At 39.4% G+C, this 23,796-nt stretch overlaps 1 protein-coding gene across 12 annotated transcripts in view; it reads right to left on the reverse strand.

Moving 5' to 3' along the window:
- Positions 1–23,796, reverse strand: part of RBMS1 (RNA binding motif single stranded interacting protein 1) — a 214,896-nt gene that overhangs the window by 86,732 nt on the left and 104,368 nt on the right. For 9 of the 12 annotated variants that reach the window (XM_031651305.1, XM_031651304.1, XM_021923656.2 and 6 more), the window contains exon 2: positions 7,123–7,298. In XM_031651305.1, the coding sequence (XP_031507165.1) occupies positions 7,123–7,298 (176 nt within the window). Of the gene's footprint in view, positions 1–7,122; positions 7,299–9,650; positions 9,757–23,796 lie in introns of those variants that run through there. The other 3 variants (XM_021923651.2, XM_021923653.2, XM_021923657.2) reach the window with 2 other exon arrangements.

Below are 23,796 nucleotides of genomic sequence, written 5' to 3' on the forward strand. Positions count from 1 at the left end.
GGTTGCAGTGAGCTGATTGCACCACTGCACTCCAGCCCAGGCAACAGAGTGAGACTCGATCTCAAAAAATTAATCTAAATCAGCATTCAACAAATTAGCTAGTGGTTTCAGAAAAGCAAGTGGTTCAATGGGCCCTATTTGTGGTAATGCAAACAAAAGCATGGTCAAATCTGGGGAACACAGGGAGACTCTGGAGTTTCGGGACTAAGAGAGAACCACTAAAAGTCGGTGCCTTTCATGTGCGCTCTGTCTCAGTTAATGCAACTAGAGGCTTCCCTCTCACCTATGAGAGTCCTCACCTTCTCCAATCCACCCTTTCTGCTTGTGTCAAAATTAGCATCCGAGAGAGACAGAAAGAAAGGACAGAAATTCATTATGCTACTCTTCCACTCCAACAGCTTTTTGTCTGTAACTAAAGAATGAACTCCAAACTAAAATGTTGGCGTTAACTGTCTCAGTCAAGATGGTAACGGTATGCCCCCAACCTATACCTACGGCCTCACATTCCTTTACACCCACTGACAACCCGTCACGGGAACCCTGGGTAACTAACAACTGCCGAGTGCCAGCTCTGCACCAAGAAGCCCTCTCTGTACCTTTTTAAACATCCAAGGGTTCTCACATCTGCTGGGCACTTCTTGATGCCCGAAGGATACTATTGCTTTCACCCTTCATGAAATTTTCCTTGTCCTTTAAGGCTGAGATGTCATCTCCTTCCTGAAAGCCACCCCAATTCCTTCACATCAAGGTTAGCCTTCTGGCTTCTCCCAGTCCACCACTTTGGTGATAATACTATCCTGTCTCTCTGCTGACCTGTCTTGCTTTACTGTTTCACCTTTTAAGATCTGTGCTGTGTTCAAAAACACAAGGAAAACTTACAGAGAAAACAAAACAAAGGGATAGAAAATAAGTATGTACTGAATATTACAAAAGGGGAAACCGATTACATTTCAAAAATATTTCCTTTTAAATAGTAACAGGCTATCATATCATAAGCTAGATTTAATTTCATGTTTCTATTAAAATCATATGTTTTACTGCACTTGGAAACAAATTAGAAATTTACTGAATCAAGAATTGGTTTAGGAATGAGGGAAGGGCTATCTGTAGAAGACGGAAAGAGTAGAGATACCTCATTTTGTTTTAATATCAAGTCACTGGTTTTTCCATTAAAATAAGTTACTGTTACACTGAGTTACCTAGAACTCTTCATATGATGTCAATACCATAGCAACCTTTAAGCTACCCAGCCTGGGCCAACAGAGACCCTCAGACATTTACTCTACTACAAATCAGGGAGAGCCATTACCAAATCTTGCACACTTATGCTATTTGTAAATCTTTAAAAAAGGCTGGACACAATGAGTATTTCACATGCCACGGTAATTATTATGATGAGCAATAATCAGGTGTGGGTAGCATGTGGCTGAAACAATTCTTCTGCAAACACAAGCATATCTCAGAGACATTGCAGGTTTGGTTCCAGACCACTGCCATAAAGCGAGTATTGCAATAAAACAAGTCAAACAAATTTTTTTTTGTTTCCCAAGCATAAGTAAAAGTTATATTTACACTATATTGTAGTTTATTATGTAATAACATTATGTATAAAAAAGCCCGGTGTGCATACCGTAATTTAAAAAATGCTGTATTAGCCAGGCACAGTGGTGCACACCTGTAACTCCAGCTACTCAGAAGGCTGAGGCAGAATCACTTGAGCCCAGGAGTTCAAGGCTGCACTGCACTACAGTCATGCTTGAGAATAGCCACTGCACTCCAATCTCTTAAAAAATATTTTATTATAAAAAAGTATTAACCATCCGAACTTTCAGCCTAAGTTGTAATCTTTTCGTTGGCTGAGGATTTTGCCTTGATGCTAATGGCTGCTGACTGATCAGGGTGGTGGCAGCTGAAGGCTGGGGTGGCTGTGGCAATTTCTTAAAATAAGACAACAGTGAAGATTGCTGCATCAATGGACTCTTCCTTTCATGAAAGATTTCTCTATAGCATGCAATGCTGTTTCATAGCATTGAAGAGAGAAGGCTCACTTCTCTCAGCCTTCACAGGGTTGAAGAATTAGGGTCTTGCTCTGGATAATGTTTTGGCTTAAGGGAATGTTGTAGCTGGTTTGATCTTTTACTCAGATCACTCAAATATTCTCCACATCAGCAATAAGGATGTTTTGCTTTCTTATTCATTTGTTCACTGGAGTGGCACTTTGAATTTCCCTCAACTTTTCCTTTGTGGGCTGTTTGGTGCAAGAGACCTAGCTTTTGGTCTATCTCGGCTTTCAGCATGGCTTTCTAACCAAGCTTAATTTTCATTTTAAAAGCTTTTAATTTAAAGTGAGAGATGGGAGATTCTTCCTTTCACTTGAACACCTAGAGGCCACTGCAGGGCTATTATTTGGCCTAATTTCAATATTATATCTCAGAGAAAACGGAGGAGAGGGAGACAGAAGGGGAATGACTCGTCAGTGGAGCAGGCAGAACACACACAACATTTATTAAGTCCTATATGGGAATGGTTTGTGATGCACCAAGACAATTAACATTAAAGATCACTAATCACAGATCACCACAACAGACATAATAATGATGACAAAGTTTGAAATATTGTGAAAATTACCAAAATGTGATGCAGAGACATAAAGTGAGCATATGCTATTGGAAAAATGCCAATAGACTTGCCCAATGCAGGGTTGTTACAAACCTTCCATTTGTCTATTTTTTTAAAGCAATATCTGTAAAGCACAGTAAAACGAGGTATGCCTGTACCCCTCCCACCCCCCGCAAAAAAAAAAAAAGCCTCAAGGAAGAGGAGGTTGGAGGTTATGTTAGCATAAGCTACTTCCCTGGCTTTCTTAGCTTTCAAAATCAAAATCTGGTGGAGTTTCTTCCTCCTTTGTTTTAAATGTAGAATTCAATATAAATTAAGTTTATTCTAGCAGTTAGAATTTCAAGGATGGAAGAAACAAGGGATACTAATATTTGTTCAGAGACAACTGTGATCTAGGCTCTGAACCAGCTCTTTTACTTACATTATTTGATTTAATGCTTATCACAATTTTTGATAATAGCATTATTTGACCTATTTTACAGTCTGTTGACTGGGAATTCAGTATTTGCCTAGCACTTTTAGGTAACTCTGGGATACCAAACCTAGCAATCCTGACTACAATGCCTTTGTAGTCAGGGTGACAAATCTGTATAAGATGATACACTGTTAGCATCATATACTGTCATAGACATGTGGCTAAGTAATGTAACAGGCACTTGGAGAACAGAACTATATGGAAATAAGATGCTGATTATGAGCTGAAACATGTAAAAATTAAGAAATAAAGAGGAGAGTTACTGGTATGGTCCAAGCATAAAGGAGGCAGAGAGAGTTTGGACTTGGCCTTGCTGAATAGAGAAGGCAAGGGGAGGCACCAGAGGGGAGGTAGCAGAGGAGCAAATTGTTCTCCTGTCACACTGTAGGGAGGAAGGAGTCACCTGGTTCTTCTGGCAGGGAGAAGGAGGAAGAAGGGCCAAAGAAGAATCCACAAAACTTAGTGACTAAGGGACAAAGAGAAGGAGCTGCTGACTCCCAAAGCTCTCCTAAAGCTTCATGTTTAAAAAAGTAAATTTGGAAAACAGACAGTGTTGAGAGAGAGGATATTTTGAATCTGAGGTTGAATATGGGTAAAAATAAAATATTCAAATGGAAAATGTACAGGAAAGTAAAAAGAGTAGAGAATACCCCTATCAGAGGATGGGACTATGGAGGAGGCAGCCAAGAAAAAAACAAACCTGAAGAGCAGAGAGTTGAGGAGGAGAGGGATGAGAGTGAAAAAAAGCTAGGGATATTTAAGACGCTAGTGCAGTTTCAGTTGAAAGTCTGAAGGCAAAATAAAAATGGCTAAGATGTCAACAAAATGGACACAACATGAGCCCTCAATTCATCTATCTAAAAAGTCTGCCTAAGAAGTCTCAATGAGAGAAATATTGCATTGGCAAATATTTAGGTGACAAATACACCACACAGATAAGCACGGTCAAACACAGTGTTTGTTTGGCTTGATTTCAGAGAAGGAAGAGAATTAAGCCAAGGGGCAATAGATGAATCCTTTCGGCCACCTGGGTTGTTCCATTTCCTGAACTTGCTGGTTAACTGAACTGGTATCTTGTTTGTGAATAGATAACCTCTTAGAAATAGGGAGTAAACTTGCTGCAGCATAAAGCAGTCAAGGTTCCAAGATTTTTCGTATGTGTTTCACAATTTAGAAGTTAATAGAGCTGGTTGACATCTTTCATTAAAAGCTTCTAGGAAATTTATCTCTTTTCAATCCAGATTACCTGACACCACCGTCACCACCCTGCATCAGGAACTTAGGCTGGTTGGCTTCCTGTCTGAGCCCCTACCCAACATGCTTTCTCTTCTTAGCCATAGTGATCTACACTTTGCAGGGTCATGACTCCCTCTTTTGAGTCTGGGTGGGGCTGCCTTTCCCTGTCATCTCAGTATCACAACATCTGCTTTTCCACTGTAACCACCTCTAACATTACAGCATCTCTATGTTCTACTTCAAACACAGTTTTTAAAAAATAGTTTTTGTTTTCCTCTCTAGTTTTTAAAATCTTCATGTCATACATGCCTTTGGACTTCATGCACCATTTGTATGGAATTGGGCCACCGTGATAAACATTCCTGTTTGTCGCCATCTTTCTGTTAAATAATCCTCTAAAATATCCAAGCCCCCTGGAGAGCCAAATCATTTGTTTCCATCATTTCCCCTCCTAATTCAGCCTCATCAGGTCAATTTGTAATTACAGTGCTAAGTTTTTAGTTCTAAGTATTTCTTTTCTTTGTTAGAGGTATAGATTTATATCTTTTTTTTCTGAGACGTTTCTGATACCTACTTTTCTAAAAATCTCTAATTATGTCCAGTGGTTTTTTAAGCTCTAGGATGAGTCACTTTCTCATAAGGTTCTTGTCACTTCTATGTCACCAACAAGCTCTTCTTTATTGGAAACAATTAAGTCCAGAACAGGAATGCTCTTTTGTGCTTTCTCTACATTCCAAGACACGAAACTCTCAGCAAGTCAAATTTGGTATTTACTAGATTTTCTGTATTAAATGGAATGAAGTTCCCAGCAAATTATGAGACAGAGTCCTCTGTTATTGTTATGTTTTGCCTCTGTATGATACATATCAAGAAGACTATTATCAGACTTCAGTATGAAACCTGGGATTGTACAAGAGCCTTCCTTTGCAAGTGATGGGAGACAGTGAGGGTTGCAAAGCATTATTGCTGCTATTGATAAAAGGAAGGAGGGTAATGTTTACATACGTTAAGAAAATCCATACATGTCAAAGAGAACAACAAAAAAGAAATGAATATTCTAGGAAAAATGATAAAATGTTCTTCTGCCACATTTGGAATATGATTCGGTTCAAAAAAAAATTACTGACTCAATTTTTCAAGTACATATTTACTGTATATAAAACACGGCGTTACTCCAGTATTTTAGGGTTAACTGTCTCCTTAACATCAAAACTCACCCTACATAATTCAACAATAGCTGAAGAACAATTTGTTTTTTGAATACCTCTCCTCTTATACCTCATGAATTTGAGAGTTAGCTTCATTCTTCTCTTTCTTACAGTCATATTTTTCATTCCTTAGACTTTATGGCGCTCTATCTACCTGTAATTACGCTGCAAAAACATAAGACAACACCACTGAAAGGCCAGCAGCAGAGGAGATAGCAAAAGGCCTATTTGTGGTCTTGAACAGCTGCAATAGGGCAGGGCGTGCCTGGCAGGGTTCCCTCTGCCTCCAGCCAGCAATGACAAACCCCAAGAGCTGGGCTTGCTTTCACAGCAGTCTCTAATGCAGGGCATTATCTCACTGCCCCAAAAGCCAAGGACTGGAGTCAAAGTCCACAAGGGCTGATCAAAAAGGGGGACATGAGAAAAGCACAGGGAGAGTGCTGGGAGGGATGGCCTTCTAGAAAGCTCTCCAGATCCTGAAAAGCCACCACCTACTGTCCCATCCCTCCCCTTTCAGAACAAAACACAGCAAAACAACCATCACCCCTTCCCCACCCATGGAAGGCCAGATGTTACTTTTAGTTCCAGTTTGGAAATAACTGACCAAGTTAGCTTTGAAATTTTTTTTTCTTAAAAAAAGTAAGAAGTAATGAATCTGGATTTTAACCAGGAAAAGAGAAATGAGATGTTATCAATCAGGTGTTTTGAAATTCAGGTAATAGGAAACATTCTCTAGCAAAAGTCTCCTACTGCAATTATGCAAAATTCTCTTTTTAAGGGACCATTATTGTCTTGGGATAAATAAAAAGTACTGTTATATGTGTAGGCTTTTATAGCTCAATGCAATTTGATGCTTTCAGTCCTTACACAATGATCTTTGCACTATACAGTGCTTCTGGTTCCTTGTTTTAAAATTAGTGCTTTCTTACTTAGTAAGTTAATGTAATTGCAGCAAAGAAGCACATTATATTCTATTCATTGACAGTATTAGCATATAATGCAAATTTACTTTGGAACTTTATGCACATGCACACATTTCTTCGTAACACTCTGAAAGGGTAGAATTGAGTTCTTATTCCCAAAGTGATGAAGGTGAACAATCCAGACTACAAAACTATGGATGCTAATGGAGGCAGACTAATATGGTCCCGGCTGGAATTAAGAGCTTACATTCAGTATGATGTTAGATGGTTAACAACCTTTCTGACAAGCAATGACAGCTAAAGTTCCTCTCATAGGCTAGACCGGCCCTCAGAGGTGCATCCACAAAAAATGAGAACTCCTGAAAAATATCTAGCCAAAAAAAAATTTTTTTAATTCACATTTTACTTCTCATATGCCCATAAAGTCAAATTCTATTGAGAAAATGCTCCAGTTCATTTTGATATGTAGCCAGTCTGATGATATTAATATTGACTGAAAAAGTATTTAAGAAGTTAAAACTTGAAACCCATTTTATTGTTGCGATACTGAGAGTCCACAGGTATTTCTTATAAACGTCTCTTACAATGCAGTATAGATCACCCTATAATATGATCAAGAAGATACTTAGCAGCTAAAATAATACGAACAACTACTACTTACGGTTGACAGAGCTTCACCAGGTCCTGGTCGGTGGTGTTGGGAGGCAGTCCTCGGATATAGAGGTTCGTTTTGCTGAGCTGATCCCATCCTGAGTTGCTACTGCTGCTACTGTTGTTATTACTGCTGGTGGTGCTGGGACTGGGAGGGGCCATGGGGTGGGCTGGGACCAGAGACTGCTGGAAAACAAAGATCAGGAGCCTTAGTATGCTAGCATTAGGAGACTGACACCATTCAGAGGCTGTCATTCAGCGGCTGTATGATCTCCCAAATAAAATGAAGTTACCAAGATTTAAATATAGATTACCTTAAGCTACTTTGAGGTATAAATTTTAATTTACCCTTTTAAAAGGTCTGTTCACGCTACTTTAAAAAAGGCCTCTTCTTCAACATAAAATTGATAACAGGGTTTACTCAGTAAAAGTTCTCTATGAGCACCTTAAATGTGACTAAATTTATGTAAGATTAATTTATTCACGCATTTTTCGGGAACACATCTACTGAGACTCAAAATTAATGTGCATGAAGTTAGATGATACCATCTTAATATACAGTAATTTAGAAATCACTAGACTTTGAAAAGGTTTTCAAATTCTGAAGAACGTTTGATTGAAAGTTGCTTATAATTTTATTAGGATGACTCTTCAAAAAAAAAAAAAATTACTCCTCAAGTATAAGAAACAGTTTAATCCAGATCTTCCAATAAGGACAATCTCACCTAGTTCTAAGACAGGCACACGACTTCATTGAGACATCTGGGTAAGATTCCCAGGCAGGCTGCCTTTCGCTCTGGCTAACCTTGTGAAATTTAACCCCTGTGAGAACAGTGTCCAAGCTGGAAACCTTCCCAGCTTGCAGCACCCACCACAATTCTTGTAAAGCCTGCAACCAAAGGACTCAGTGTGGTTTTACAGTCAGCAGCCACCTAAGAAGAATGTCTGAAATTGTACTCACACCAGATAATTCTCTGTGCACCGATAGAAAGAACCAACAGTTCTCTGACCCAGTGCCACACACATGACTTTGAGGAAGTTAAACGGCTCAGCTTAAGATGAAAGGGCACACAACCCCAAGTGTCCTCACAGCAAATGCGTGGCAATTTCACACCAGGACAGGGATGTTTTCTCACCTCACATTTTCTAAATAATAAATATACTGTACTAACTCAAAGACATCACTCATGAACAGTCTGAACATCCAAAATTAAATAGTCATTAGACAGTTAAAAGGTTCAAATCTCATGGCTTGGTTTTTACCAGCACAATCAAGAAAAGTCAGGCACGTCTACAGAAGACAAATCAAATCCCACAGTGGAAGGTTGGAGAAGCAGATCCCTTGCAATAAGCATACCCTCATTTACCTCATCAGCAACCTCCGTTGCCCACTATAGATTCCTAGTTTTGTACCCAGCTTCTGCCATGGTCATCCTAATTCCATAATATCCCAACACACGGGGATCTCATTAATTTATTTTTATTTTTTTGAGACAGAGTCTCGCTCTGTCACCCAGGCTGGAGTGCAGTGGTGCGATCTTGGCTCACTGGAACCGCCTCCTGGGTTCCAGCGATTCTCTTGCCTCAGCCTCCCAAGTAGCTGGGATTATAGACACACAGCACCATGCCTGGCTAATTTTTGTATTTTTAGTAGAGATGGGGTTTCACCATGTTGACCTGGCTGGTCTTGAACTCCAGACCTCAGGTGATCCGCTCGCCTTGGTTTCCCAAAGTGCTGGGATTACAGGCATGAATCATCATGCCTGGCCCCATTAATTTAGGTATGTTAACTGTTTCTTCTGATCCTGTATCTTCCAGATTCTTCCTTCCACTGCCCAGGTTCTTGCTAAGATATCATCTGAGTCCAAACACCACTTTACTTTCTTTATTTCTTTTAGAAAGAGAGCAGCAAAGGGTCAATAATAGTCAATGCAGAAATGCTATTCACTGAAGGCTGAACTTGAACTGGGAACATCAGTACTGCTTAATCCCAAAATAAAAGCAGCCTGAGATCACGTCCTACCAAATCTATTTGATTCACGCCCTTAACGAGCAGCTGAACTCATATCCTTTCCCCAAACCTCTGGTTTTTCTCTAGGGGCTAACTACTTTCTAGATATAAAACTAAGACCAAACTCTGACACTCGCTCTGCCACAGGTGGCACCTCAGAAAACTGGCCATGCCCCACAAAGCCTGTGCTCCTTCTCTGAAGCCACTGAGTTGGTACCTGCCATCCAGCCCTACTCTATTTTTCACATCAGTGAGAACAGAGGTGCTGGAAAGTAGCCCACACGCCTGCCTCCTGTCCCAAGCCTTTGATTGACACAGATAACTTGTAGCTATTAAAACTAGGCAGGACTGAATTTTCCCTTAAACCTCCCTTGATTAGTGTCTCAGAAACCATCCCTGACACAAGCAACACTGTTTCCACAGTAGGACCCAGTATGTTTAATGCAGTCATTGAGCGATGAAAAGCTGTCATCTGGGATGAGACTTGGAGAAGTCAGGAAGAAGCTGTGGATCAGGCCCGCCCCTACCTCTTAGTGGGATTACATCAACACGAAGTAAATGAACCATCGGGCATTTTAAAGACTGCATTCCAAGGCTGCATTCACTCGAACCTTTGATTTTGCCAGAAGTGGAAAGGGAGTGGCGGGCATGCACCTGTATAATTAAAGAAACATTTGGATGTATGACTTATTTGGAGATTATTTAGACACGAAAGTAGTAGGTTTTTTTATTTATGTATTCATTTTTTGGCAGAAATACAACTATGATTTACATGTCTGAATTTACATAGCTGTTTTAATATAATTTGATGGGCATCCCTATATACTGCAATAGTTATTTTCCCACTGTGGGAAGCAGATACAGTCTGTGCCTCCCTGCTTCCCCTGTTAAGTTTGCCCTGTGAGGGAATGAAATCTCCCAGCATCTGATCCCAGGCAGAAGAAGAGGGTTCCTAAATGTACCCGACGAAGACTACTAGCCTCTGGTGAATCCTATACAGAACAAAGTTCAAATTCAAATTTTATTTCCAAATCAATTCTTTCTTGGGGCTAACTGAAGACAGAGAAAGAAAACTGAAAGAGAGAAGCATTGAATTATTCCAGGTTGTCAATTTTTAATTTTCTAGTGCAGAAATTTTTAAACCAAAGACTACGTTTTTAGAAGTCACTGAAACTGGGCTGGGCGTGGTCGCTCACGCCTGTAAACTCAGCACTTTGGGAGGCCAAGGCAGGTGGATCACGGGGCCAGGAGTTTGAGACCAGCCTGGCCAACACGGTGAAACCCCATCTCTACTACAGATACAGACTCTGCTGAGTACTTTACATACATTACCAGTAGTACTTAATTCAATCAGACTGGCAGGTAGGTTATTGTTCTCCCATTGTGCAGATTAGGAAACCGAGTCTCAAGAAAGGTTAGGAATGTGCCAAGGCCACACATTTAGAGAAGGTGGCAGGGCTAGAATTTGAACGCAGATCTGCTAGAAAACAAAGCCAGAGCAGAGCCTTCAAACAGTACTCTACGTGGGACCCCAAAACACTTTCTATATCCTGAATGCTCTATTTGTATTCTTCCATTTTCTGTGCCCATAATTTTTGCTAATTACCAAATTCAAGCTTCTCTGAAATGTGATATTTAATACCATTGGCAGATATGTTTTTTAAGAAAGTAAAAGGTGCCTTTAAGTTGACTTAATGAACACACAGTCTCATAGTGTTAAAAAAACAAAGATTAGCTCTTTAAAAAGCGGTTTTAAAAATTCTACTTTATAAAAATCTTTTCATTAAAGAATAAATTCTACAAACAACTTTTGAAAGCTTCAGCATATTACTGCTAAACATTAGAGTCAACATTTCAGGATGACATGACTTAAAACAGTGAAAAATTAAACCTTCATTCATAGATTAAAATGCAAATACTGACAAGTCTTTCACTACAGCTTCAGAACTCTGATAAATTTAAAGCAATTACACTTTGTCGTCAGATTATGTGTCTTGGCAGCACAAATGATAAACTTAAACAAATTTTTAAAAAGCTTACAAAGGGATAAAAAGGGACAATATTTTACCCAGTTCCATTTTCATCACTGGTAGTCCTTTTACATTTTGCTTCTCAAAACCCGGAAGATGCCTTGGAACTTGAAAAGACCCTCTATGGATGAAGCTTGCAACTATTTACACACATTCAATCTAATTAGGGGACCTGGTGGCTGGATAAGCATGCTAAGTGCCCACCAATCCCAAAAGAGCCTAGTTGTCTCTCAGCCTTCTCTAGCCTAATTTTTCCTGTTATCAGGTCAGGTAAACAAACTACATTCTTGTATCTCCAAGGGCAAAGAAAACAAGCTAATTCCATTTTCTTGATAATATTTATATGGGCTTAATTTGCATACCAAAATGGATAGAAAACAAAGTCACTAGTGAATAAACGGGGTGAGGAAAGACCCTCAGCCTTTCCTGCACGAGTGGTTTGGCACCATCAGTAAGAGCGTTCATCAGCACTCAGAGAGAACTTCCTGTATGGACAGCACTCAGAGAGCATGTCCTGTGTGGGCAGCACTCAAGGAGGACTTCCTCTATGGATAGCAATCTGGGAGCACTTCCTGCATGGACAACACTGATGCCTCCGTCCAGCCAGAAGTCCCACTGGGCCTCCTATACTAAAAGGATCAACAATAGGCACAGGGCAACTATACACAGGGTAATACTATCTCCTGCTCTATCATATCACCCCCTACAGAGAAGAGAGAAATAGTCTCTCTTCTATAAATACAAATCTAAAGGTCATTTACAAAATTAATGACATGCGAACTAAAATACATTAGTAATCATGTACATTGTTGTAGATTTCTATGCAGCAAAGATAATTTTGAAACAAAAACTTGTCATTTAAAATTCTATTGTCTCATTTCCTTCCTATTACTAATAGGCTAAAGAACAGTGCTCTGACCAATCTTATAGCTGAAGCTGTCCTCCTCTTCCCACCCCCACCTTACTTAGCCACTTCTCTAAGAATTCTAGTACATTCTGAAGGGAAAGGAAAGCTAGGACCTGCCCTTTAATTTTCTTCAAGTGCTTTTTAAAGTTTTCATCCTCATAGTTCAAGAAGGTTATCATTCCCACCCCTGTTGCCCCGACACCCACCACCACCACCACCACGACCACCACCACCATCCCAAACAGCAGGTTGGTTTAATACATCAACTATTTCCTTCATCTAGAAGCAAAATAATCACTACAGTTGCTCCTGAAAGCAGACAGAAGTTTATAGAACATTATCATTTTCACAGGGAAACAGTATAAGATCACGCCTGAAATGAACTGAGTACTACGTGAAGACACTGTCTGCTACACTCATTTCCATACACCGGTTCCTCTCCGTATGCTTTCAAGATGTAAAAGGAATTTAACAATTTAAATAAATTATCAAACAGGAATGAGGGGGACACCGACATGGGCCAAGTATCACCACAGTCAGAATATTTTCTTTGTTTGTTTTTGGCCATATGAGTGACTGAGAGAGGGCTGGGAATGGTGGCTGGAAGGAGAAGTTCTGGCACAGGGAACTGGAAAAACAAAACTAAACGTGGGAGGTGAACTAGAGAGAGGTGAGAAACTGGCCAGGAATCAGTTGTTCCTGTGGGTATGTAAGGGAAGGAATGCCTGAGACCAGGATGTGAAAAAACACATAGCAACTAAATTAATGAAGAACAGTAATGCCCCTTTACACAGCCATTGTGTCTCCCTTATACACACCATGGAGTTAGGGAAATAATCAATCCCATTTGATAACAAGGATACCAAAGCTTAAAATCACACAGCTAATTAGTTAGTGAAACTGGTTCTCATATCTTCACTGTTCCTTGTTTGGAAAAAAACTTTGCAGCTTCTCAAGACTGTGAAACTGAGCAATAGAGTATTAATTTTTTTTTTTTTTTTGGTTGGATTAAGCCTGTCAAAGGAGATGGACCCATGTTACCTTCACTATTGCAATAAAACATAAAAATAAAAATTTCCAATAGGCTTCATAATTAATTCTCCAAGATACCCATCAAAGTTGATCCTTGCATGTAAAACTGCAATCTCCACATAGAAATCTCTTCACCTAAGTTCATGAATAAAGCATCATTTTCTTATGCTTCAGATAAAAGAATTAAAGTTAAGACTTGCATTGTTGAATACAACATGACTGACTGAGATTTCCTTCCAGATCCCATCAAGACACTAGATTCCTTATCATTCAAGTATCTTTTAAGGGCTGGTTCTGTGCTCCTGCATGCTAATCAGCCCAATTGTTCTATTTCCTCCAAAAGTTCTTCTAAGAACTCCAGTGACTCGCCAAGTTGCCCACTGAGAACTCTGGGCCAGGAAACACACAAGAGTTCCTGTGCAATTTGTTCCTTCTAGTTTTTCTAACAGCATTTATAAGGGGTACAGGTGTGTGAATATGAGGATACCAGACTGAAGACATTTTAAATTAATCACCAGAAAACTAGAGGACCAAAAGAGAAAGCAAGGGGCCCAAGGCAAGGTTTCAAAATTTCCTTACCAGAGAATGCATTCATCAGAAAGGAAAAGCTTTTAAAACAGTGGGTTCCTAGCCTTAGCTACCCTTAATTGCATTGCTTATAATGGTGTAGTGCAGTATGGTTTCTAAAAATAGAGTCCAACTAAGGGAAGATCAAGGAGGAGGGAGGATGAAAAGGCAGGGGACAAAAAGGTTGAGGAAGGCTTCACAGAGGGGGTGGATGGCTGAGTGAGCTGAATATTAATGACATGTCATTAAGAATAAAAGGGGTGGTGGCTCATGTCTGTAATCCCAGCACTCTGGGAGGCCAAGATGGGAGGATCACTTGAGCTCAAGGAGTTGAGTCCAACCTGAATAACATAGCAGGACCCCGACTCTACAAAAAAAATTTGGTGGTGCACACCTGTAGTCCCAGCTACTGAAGAGGCTGAGACAAGAGGATCACTTGAGCCCAGGTCAAGGCTGCACGGAGCTGTGATTGTGCCACTGCACTCCAGCCTCGGTAATAGAGACTTTGTCTCAAAAAAAGGAACAAAACAAAACAAAACAAACAAAAAATAATAAAAGGAATGGCAAATCTGAAAGAAAGGTGGGTAGAGTAAGGAGAGGAGTGACCAACAAAGACACAGACTGGAAGGATCATTCTTCACAAAAGCCAGAGAATTACCCAACCTGGTTGCTTCAGAGGAAGTACCCCAAGTTGATGTTGAGGTGGGAGTGCGGTGGTACTAAAAAGGTAGTAGGAAGAATCTGAAAAGCAAGGTGGAATGTGGACATGATGTCACAGGTTACCAGAGTCTCACATGTAGAAAAGAATTTAAACACAGTAAATGAAGAGGATGGCTTCTGGAGAATGCAACACTAGAAAAACTCTTCCCTTCCTTCTATGAAAATAATTTTTATAGTAATAATTAAAAAAAAAAAATTGGCCGGGCGTGGTGGCTCACGCCTGTAATCCCAGCACTTTGGGAGGCCAGGGCAGGTGGATCACCTGAGGTCAGGAGTTCGAGACCAGCCTGACCAATATGGTGAAACCATGTCTCTACTAAAAATGCAAAAATTAGCCAGGTGTGGTGGACGGGGAGGCTAAGGCAGGAAAATCATCTGAACCCAGGAGGCAGAGGTTGCAGTGAGCTGAGATTGTACCATTGCACTCCAGCCTGGGCAACAAGAGTGAAACTCCATCTCAGGGGGAAAAAAAACTGAACGGAAAAGTTAGAATATCTAGATTCATGTTCTGCGTTGGCCAGGAGCAGGAATGAGTATTATCGCTGGAAGGCTCAGGTCTTCACATGTGAAATAAGCATGTTAGACTGGATGATTTCTAAGCTTCCCTGCAGCTTCAAAATTCTCTAAAATTCTGGATAGTGCTGGACAGTGCCATCTCCAGCTAAGACATGTCAAGACAGACCCAGTCAGGTCCTTTAGTACTCTCGTCTGTCTGCCAAATAGTCAGAGAAATGGAGCAAGAGTTTCTTAAACTGGCAGACTCCAAGGCCAACTTCTGTGACATTGTGCAACTTAAGACCAACAGACATCACACTGCAGCACCATTTTCCTACACCCCTTAGGCCAGCATGGATTCCTGACTTAGTCATAAGTGATTCTAAGAAAATATTCTAAATACGTAAGCTATCCTAAAACAACAACTGAAGTCTAAAGGAACAAATGTAAAACAAAAAACAATCTTAAAGAGCTCCCGAAACCATAGTATCCTTAAGGTAGAAACAATATTACAGCTGAAATAACCATAATAACTTAAGATCTATTGAGACTGCATGTTACTTAGTAGCCTGCCATCTTTGTGTTTCAACGTGTAATTCGTATAAAGAGTTATATTTCACATTCTATTCAATCTCTTCTATATAAAAGGACTCTGTAACAGCTCCAAAACCACTTTAAAAGAAAATTCAAAACAATAAATAAATTACAGCCCAAACAAACAGCAATTAGAACACAGTAAACACAAAATCCCACCCAACTTCAGGTGCAAAATTCATTATTCTTCTGAATTCTGAAAGCAGGTGTACAGTGTTTTCCTCCTTCTTCGATTTCCAGATCCATGCCAGTCTTCTTCCTCAACACAGAGCCTTGGGAGGGGACAAGAGCCAACTATTCCTTTACTTTTTACTCAAAATAAATGGAAAAAAAATAAAAATAAAAAAGAAAGAAAACTTCCTAGGGGAAGTGAAACATTACTTTTATCATGACAGTTCAGAATACCTCTGCAATGCATTTCCTGCCTCACCCCAGTAGAGTTAGGATTCCAGGGCTGACAACTTCCTCCCAGCTGTTTTTTAAAGTCTATCTACAGTACAGTCTGTATCTTACTATTTCTTGTAAGTAATGAATTATCGCTGAGATTGTAAAGTCCTCAGGGTGGAAAAATACCCATTCTAAAACATACTTTCTCCACATTAAACAAACTTACTGAAAGTATTATAAAGTGATTAAATATTAAGTTAGAAAACTTATATGAGTAAGCTTACAAAAAAATACTCCCATAAAAACCAACTTATTTATTTATTCTTAGATCCAGAGGGACATGTGAATGACCTTGCAGTACTATGGGTTTCACAATTTAGCCCCCAGAGAAAAAAATATTATCTGTACTTACAGGAAACTGAACAAGTATTTGCAATCTCCACATAGTAATAACTTAAAAACATAAAATCTTATCTGACAATGTTGTAATTTTGTATATAAACATCACTGAGAAAACTTTTTGAATATAACTCAACAATTAATGTCTACTTTTGTTTCTTTTTCATGGTAAAATCTAGTAGCTTACATCTGATATGAGTAATTAGAGAAAATGAGTGATACTAGAACAGTTCTTCAATTATATATCAGTCTATATGTTTCTTTTTTTTATTTTTTAATTTTAAAAATTTTTTTAAGAGACAGAGTCTCGCTCTGCCTCACGGGCTGGAATGCAGTAGTGCAATCATGGTTGACCACACCCTCGAACTCCTGGGCTCAAGTGATCCTCCTGCCGCAGCCTCCCACATAGCTGGGACAATAGGAGCATGCCATCGCATCTGGCTAATCAAAACAAAAACAAAAACAAAAACTTTCTTTGTAGACACCGGATCTCACTTTATCGCCTGTGTTGCCCAGGCTGCTCTTGAATCCAGCTTCAAGAGATCCTTCTGCCTCAGCCTCTCAAAGGGCTGAGATTACAGGCATGAGCCTGGTCAATCTGTGTATTTCTGTGTCACGTTTGTGTGTGTGAACAGTCATGTTTGTGTGTGTGAATAAAGACAGAGAGGAACGGATGGCTGTCTCTAAGCTATACTGCCTGAGACTGGGGCTTGCTGGGTTTTTTAACATTTTCGTCCAACATCCACCTCAGAAATTAACTTTTTGCCTGACCTCTCCATCCTGTATACATAAATAGGCACAGACATATAAAACTGAAACGTAAGTTTTGTGAAACAACATTTTCCTTTACCAAATGCAATGTACCCTAATGTTATCTTTTCCAGTATATTTCGGTAAAAGAAATAAATGCTGGCTGTAACCCACTGAACTGACACTTCCCACTAATATTGCCATCTACAGGTTAAAAAACAGTGGTCGGCAGCGTTTCTCAAACTGATGTGCACATGAAGTGCCTACACTGTTAAAATGCAGATTTCGACTCAGCCATTTGGGGTGCGGTCAAGTTTCTGCATTTCTAACACAAGCTTCCAGATTTTGCCCTTGCACAAGGCAAGACTCCTGGTCTGTGTGGATGAATTTGGGAAGCGCCCCCTTCCAGCTTTAAGGAGAAGCAAGCTGCCTCTATTCACAAAATGAGATAAAAACCTTTGTTCCACTGATTTCAAACCCGTTATCTGCTCAGAGTAACAAAATGGTAGAGCTGGGAGGGGTATGAGAGATCATAAGAGCCAATAATTATCCACTGGAAGTATAAGGAAATTTTGGGAGATGGCAGGATGGGAAGTAGAGGTGGGGGCATACTTGAATTTTTAGCAAAGGGAGCTTGGCTTTGAAAATGCTGAGAAACACTGATGTAATGCAACCCCTCACTTTGCAGGAAACCCGAGGCCAGGAGAAGTCAAACCACATATCCAAGGCCATACAGCTAATCAGAGGGAGAACGGGGCTTCCAGTCCCCACACTGCTGTCATAAAGCACCAGTCCTTGTTTGTTACCAGAATTGCAGCAAAGATGATGGTACAGGCCAAATTTTCTTAATGAGTTTTTAAAAACTGAGTAAAATTGATATGCTGGACCTGTTAAGACAGTAGAGAAAAATTATTTTGTGCAGCCTTTTCTATACCTCAGATGATTTTATCCACTGTCAACTTCTAGATCACTTACTTAGATGTCCAGGTCTATGCTAGACATCTAGTTGCTTGCTTTAAAAAAAAAAAAAAAATCTCCCCAGAAAATGCTTGTGAATGCCACTCATTTCTATTTTTGTATTTACTTATATTAAGAATTTTTGAGTAGCATACATGATCATTATTTGTACCATCTACAAGAAGATACAAAAATCAAACAGGTTAATTAAAGCAGTTTGGAGACTGGATGCAGTGGCTCACGCCTGTAATCCCAACACTTTGGGAGGCCAAGGTAGGTGGATCACTTCAGCCCAGGAATTCCAGATCAGCCTGGGCAGCATAGCAAAATCCCGTTTATACAAAAAAAGAAAAAAAATTAGCTGGGTGTGGTGGTTCACACCTGTGTCCAACTACGGGGGAACCTGACTTCCCCAGTAGCTGGGGACGATCACTTGAGCCAGGAGGTCAAGGATGCAGTCAGCCGAGATCATGCCACTGTTCTGCTCTTCAGCCTGGGCACCAAAGTAAGACTCTATCTCAAAAAAAAAAAAAAAAAAAAAAAAAAGAAAGAAAGAAAAAAAAAGCACTTTGATGCTTTTTAGTCATAAGAGTACACTCAGAGTCAACTACCAATTTAACCAGCTAGAATTAGGAACCCTTAAAGAATCACTAGAATTGTCTACCCATGGTCAAATCTCCCGATATATGTCACAAATTCATACAGTTAAAACAAGTGACTTCAAACTCTGTTTCTTTAAAATAAAATGGAGAGATTTGTAAGATTGTTTTCTTTTGTGAACTCCCCAGTGTTTGCTTTTTTCCTAAAGCTTCAAAAAGCTCAAATATACTCAAATAAATTCTCTAAAACAAACTGGTTTTCCTTCAGAACTCAAACAGTTAATGTGGGCCAGATGTGGTGGCTCATGCCTGTAATCTCAGCACTTTGGGAGGCAGAGATGGGTAGACTGCTTGAGATCAGGAGTTTGAGATCAGTGTGGGCAACATGGCGAAACCCTATCTCTACAAAAACACAAAAATTAGCTGGACATGGTGGTGTATGCCTGTAGTGGTGTATGCCCCCAGCCTGGGGGGCAATAGAGGAAGACCCTGCTTTTAAAAAAAATAAATAAATAAAAAATAAAGTTAATGTGAACCTTGCTCCAAGCAGCCCACCATTATACTCTGAAGGGCTGTTTCTAATTTGACCTAAGCATTTTCCCATTTTTACAGGGACAAGGTTTCTTTCAGGTGAAATTTCTATTTAATGATACTGTATATTTGGATTGAGTACTGCTATTTAATGATACTGTATATTTGGATTGAGTACTGCTAACAACAGCCCTGAGACTTTCCTGTCTTTTATGGAGTCAGCCCATGCACTATTGTCTAATCATTTTAGTGGCGATGATATCAACCTTCGAATACGTAGGTGCCCTGGGAGCTAACCAAACCAAATGCTGGCAAGCCTCATTCCTCTCTTCATCTCTTCTGAAGCAGATAAATTGAAGTAGAACGTCATTCTGTGGTAAGCAGGATCTGGGAAATACTTTCAATATTTACAGAAACCAGATGAAACATTTTTTCTTTTCGTTTTAAAATTATTTCACAATATTCTATTTGGAGTAGGAAGTTATTGCTCAACAAGAAAAAAAGTGAAGATATTAGTCTTTCTCTACACCTTTTTATTTTTCTGTTTCTAAAGTTAATCATAAAGCATCATTTCATCTCTTTTACCAAAATGTGCACATTGCTAGTTATTGAAAATGTCAAAGGGAGTTTTTTTCCCAAAGAACCTTGAACAACATAAAGTTCTGGCCTCTAGAACAGAGACCCAGGACCTCTGTGTATTTGGGGGCTGGGTGTGGAGATCAGTGGGCAACACAGGATTCAGTTCCTACACTTGAGTTTTCTGATCCTTCTCTTCTTTCATGATATTTAGTTTCATTATAAATCTTTCATCTTTGCTGTGCATGATCAAACATGCAATCTTTCATTGTCCATTTTTACCCCAGATTAAACTAATTAGTGACGAGTACCCAAAATGAATTTTGTAAATCTCAGCCCTTCTAAATGTACAAAATAAGAAAATGACACCATCTCTCCTCACTCACCACAGAGAAACACATTTATGAAGAAAATGATGCCTAAGCGGAAACTGGCTTCAGGAGCCTCACACTCAATGACCAGTGACGGGGAGCAGCTCTCTGCTTACCCCCACCTAAGCCAAAGCTGCCAGTGGGCTTTCCAGAACAGGAAAGGGAAAAACAGACTGGAGCCCAAACATGGAGAAACACTATGGTGGACCCCTTCCCAGAGCATAGGGCAGACAGGAACAGCATTCTAGGTGTGGCCTGCAGCTACACCAGGACTTCAAAGTGAAGTAAACAGAAAAAAGCAGCAGCATGGGAACTTCAGAGCACCGCATACGATATCAAATCATTTTGCTAAAAAAGAAAAAATGCAGGAAGAGGATACACAAATGGTTTTAAAATTTCTATTTATTTAAAAAGACAACTTCACATATTCCTAAAATTCAAGTCTTTGGATCTAACAGTTTAAATCTTACAGAAGAGCAAAAAGAATGCATTAAGAGAAATGGTGGTTTTTTTTTGTTGTTGTTGTTTTGTTTTTGGTAAAGATCGGAACCAAGCATGATAACTTCTAGTATGGAAAACAATTTAGGAAGGAATAGACAAGCTTCCTCTTCTCCACTGCGGCCAGGAAGCTGGGGAAGTCCACCCACACCCTCGTGGCAGGGAACGGCGGCAGTCACTCTGCTCTTCCCCGCAACCCAGTAGTTGCTCCAGTTACATAAAAATTGCTCAAATTAAAACATCATCCTACCTTTAGAAGAACTTTCATCACAAAGCAAATTAAATGAAGATAAAAATCTGAAGGACAGTTTAATCCTGCCTGGATATTTTTTTTAATTAATATATAAATTGTAAATATTGCAGTGAGAACTTACCCACAAAATCCTGGAGAGGTTATCTCACTCTGTTCTCCCCAGGAATACATGTAGAAACTTGCTCTGCCTTATAGACTCTTAACTTCATCTCTGTTCTCCCTAACTGCAAAATTCAATCTTCCCTTACAATAATAGCTCATATGCAAATCCTGGATAGCAGTTATCCTAGAAATAGATAAAACACTGGGAACAATGTTTTTCCCTTAATAGGTGGATAGGTTTAGCTCTCTTTTTACACATTTTTAGTTGAATCTATATTTCATCTTTTTGTTACTATCAAAATAACCTAGGCAGTCCTTAAAAATAGTTTAACAAGCAAAAACTAAAGAGGAATAACCAAAGCATGACAATTTCTGGAAAATATTTTTTCCCCAGAGAAGTAAGTGTTACACATAATACTAATTGCTAACATTATTGAGCATTTACTCTGTTTTTGCCATCAGGCTAAATGCATTCTTTCATTCAGTTTACAGATAAGAGAACAGAAAAGTTAAGGGCTTTCCCCAAGGTCACTGAGGAGGTAGCAGTCAGGTTGTGAAAGATCAGTCGACAACCTCTTCAGGAGCTGAGTGGAAGAGAAAATGGGAGTGAAGGAGGCATATGCCATTGAGTTTCACCATACTGGGGGCTTTGTTTGATAGACAACTACTCTGAGGCTTTTAGAAAAACCGACCTTTGCTACGAATGGTATATCTATGTCTTGGTTACTAAACATCTTCCAATAAAACATAACCAAAAGGTTTGGCTCAAGAAACTGGTTGCAAAACAGTACAACTGAGTGACACATCCTTCCTTCCTTCCTCTAATACCAACAGCACAGCATTACTGTGAAGGATTATTGCTAGAAAACATTCAGGAAACCTGCTTTCCTTTAGATCTCAATATATATGATATTTCAACTCAACAAAAGGTCAGTACTTTCTAACATGGTGTTTCTACATTTGAATTAAAGAACAAATCTCTCCCACCAGCCTGTCAACCCCTGGAGGACAAGGGACCAGGCCCTGCCTAGTAATCCCACCCTATGTCTCAGAACCTGGACTAACAGCTTTATGTGTTTGGTGAAGGACCGTAGATTAACATTACGTTAGAAACCGTGAAGCTGCTTTAGTGATTAAAATGCTGTATGTTGAACACCTCCAGGGTATAAGGAGGTGGGTGAAGTTAGCAAGAACTAGATGGTGGTGGAACCTAAGTATCTTAGAAAGTAGTCTGACATCTGGGGAGAAATGCGTTAATCATTTATCATTTTCCTCACTGAAACAGAATCTTTCACTTGAAATTTATTCTCTCTCCAGACTAAAGCATCTCCAGAACAGTTTCCCAACTCCATGACAGGTGGACTCTTAAAATTCCTAGTTTAGATTTCAAAACACCAGGGACACTAGACAAATTATGATTGATAGTAAGAATTCTAATTCAGAAAAAAATCTGAGTCCTAATAATCTTAATCTTATTACCTTTGCATACATGGGGTATATGGGTATCTATCTTTTCAAAACAGATTAATCAGAATTACTATAAACCTTCAAGAAGATGTAATCACTTTGGGATCCTCCTGCCTTTGGTAATGGCCACATCTGGTCATGCAGTTGTTATTCATTCTTTCCAAGATTTGCTTTATTAGACTTTCAATTGAAAAATGACACCTTCACTCCAATCCTTCTAATTGATTTTTAACCTTAGAGAAGTGTGAGAGAGTTCGTTAGAGGACTAACTTGTTAATAGAGTCATCTGGGTGGTCTGATAAAATTCTTTCAGAAGAATCACAACACTCCCACCCCACAACACTAACAGGTTTGCTTAATTTTTTTTTTTAAAAAGCTACTCCTTAAAATGCATTTCATTTCTTTAAAACATTCAGTTCACAAATAGAGCTATCCGAATACAATTTAAATGTGATTGGCTCCTGTCAGGAAATGTAAAATGCACAATTTATACAGTAACCACAACACTGTACATGGACACGAACCTATTCCAAAATTTAAGATGAAATATCAATGGAGAGAGTGGAAAGTGGCTGTTAGTTTCCAAGGGATGCTGTAACAAATTACCATGAACTGGGTAGATTAAAATAACAGAAATGCATTCTCTCCCAGTTCAGGAAAACAGAAGTCTGCAATTAGGGTGTTAGCAGGTCAACATTCCCCCTGAAAGCTGTAAAGGAGAAACCTTCCTTGCCTCTTCCAGCAGCGACTCCTACTGTTCCCTGCTTTGTGGCAGCAGAATTCCAATCTCGACCTCCATCTTCACGTGGCCTTCTCTCTGTGTCCTATCCTCTTCTTGAAAGGACACCAATCATTGGTCATTGGTCATCTCAAGATCCTTAATTAATTCTACCGGTAATTAATTAATGACAACCACCCTATTTCCAAATAAGGTTACATTCCGGGGTTCTGGTTAGACATGAATTTGAGGGGGGAAACTGATCCACTACAGTGGCTTTCTCTAAAGGACTTATTTCTTTAAAATTGACAAATAATAATTGTACAAATGATGGGGTACTTAGTGATGTTTCAATACATACAATGTATTGTATCAGGGTAATCAGAACAGGGTAATTAGCATATCTATCATCTCAAACCTTTATCATTTATTTGTGTTAGGAATATTCAATATCCTCCTTCTAGCTATTTGAAACTATATATTATTGTTAACTATAGTCATTCTATGGTGGTATAGTGAACTATGTAATCAGAACACATACAGAGAATTATTTCACAGAAGCAGCCACTAGGTTGTAATGCCAATGAGTTCTTTAACCATATTTAGATTCAGAAAACAACTGATAGGTCATCTTGTTCAGTCTCATATCCAAAGTAGGAATTTTCTTTATGGCATAGAGATTGGGTATGGAGTAAATAAATAAAAACTTTAGGCCGGGCG

The sequence above is a fragment of the Papio anubis genome, chromosome 10, assembly GCF_008728515.1.
Source record: "Papio anubis isolate 15944 chromosome 10, Panubis1.0, whole genome shotgun sequence".
NCBI lineage: Eukaryota > Metazoa > Chordata > Mammalia > Primates > Cercopithecidae > Papio > Papio anubis.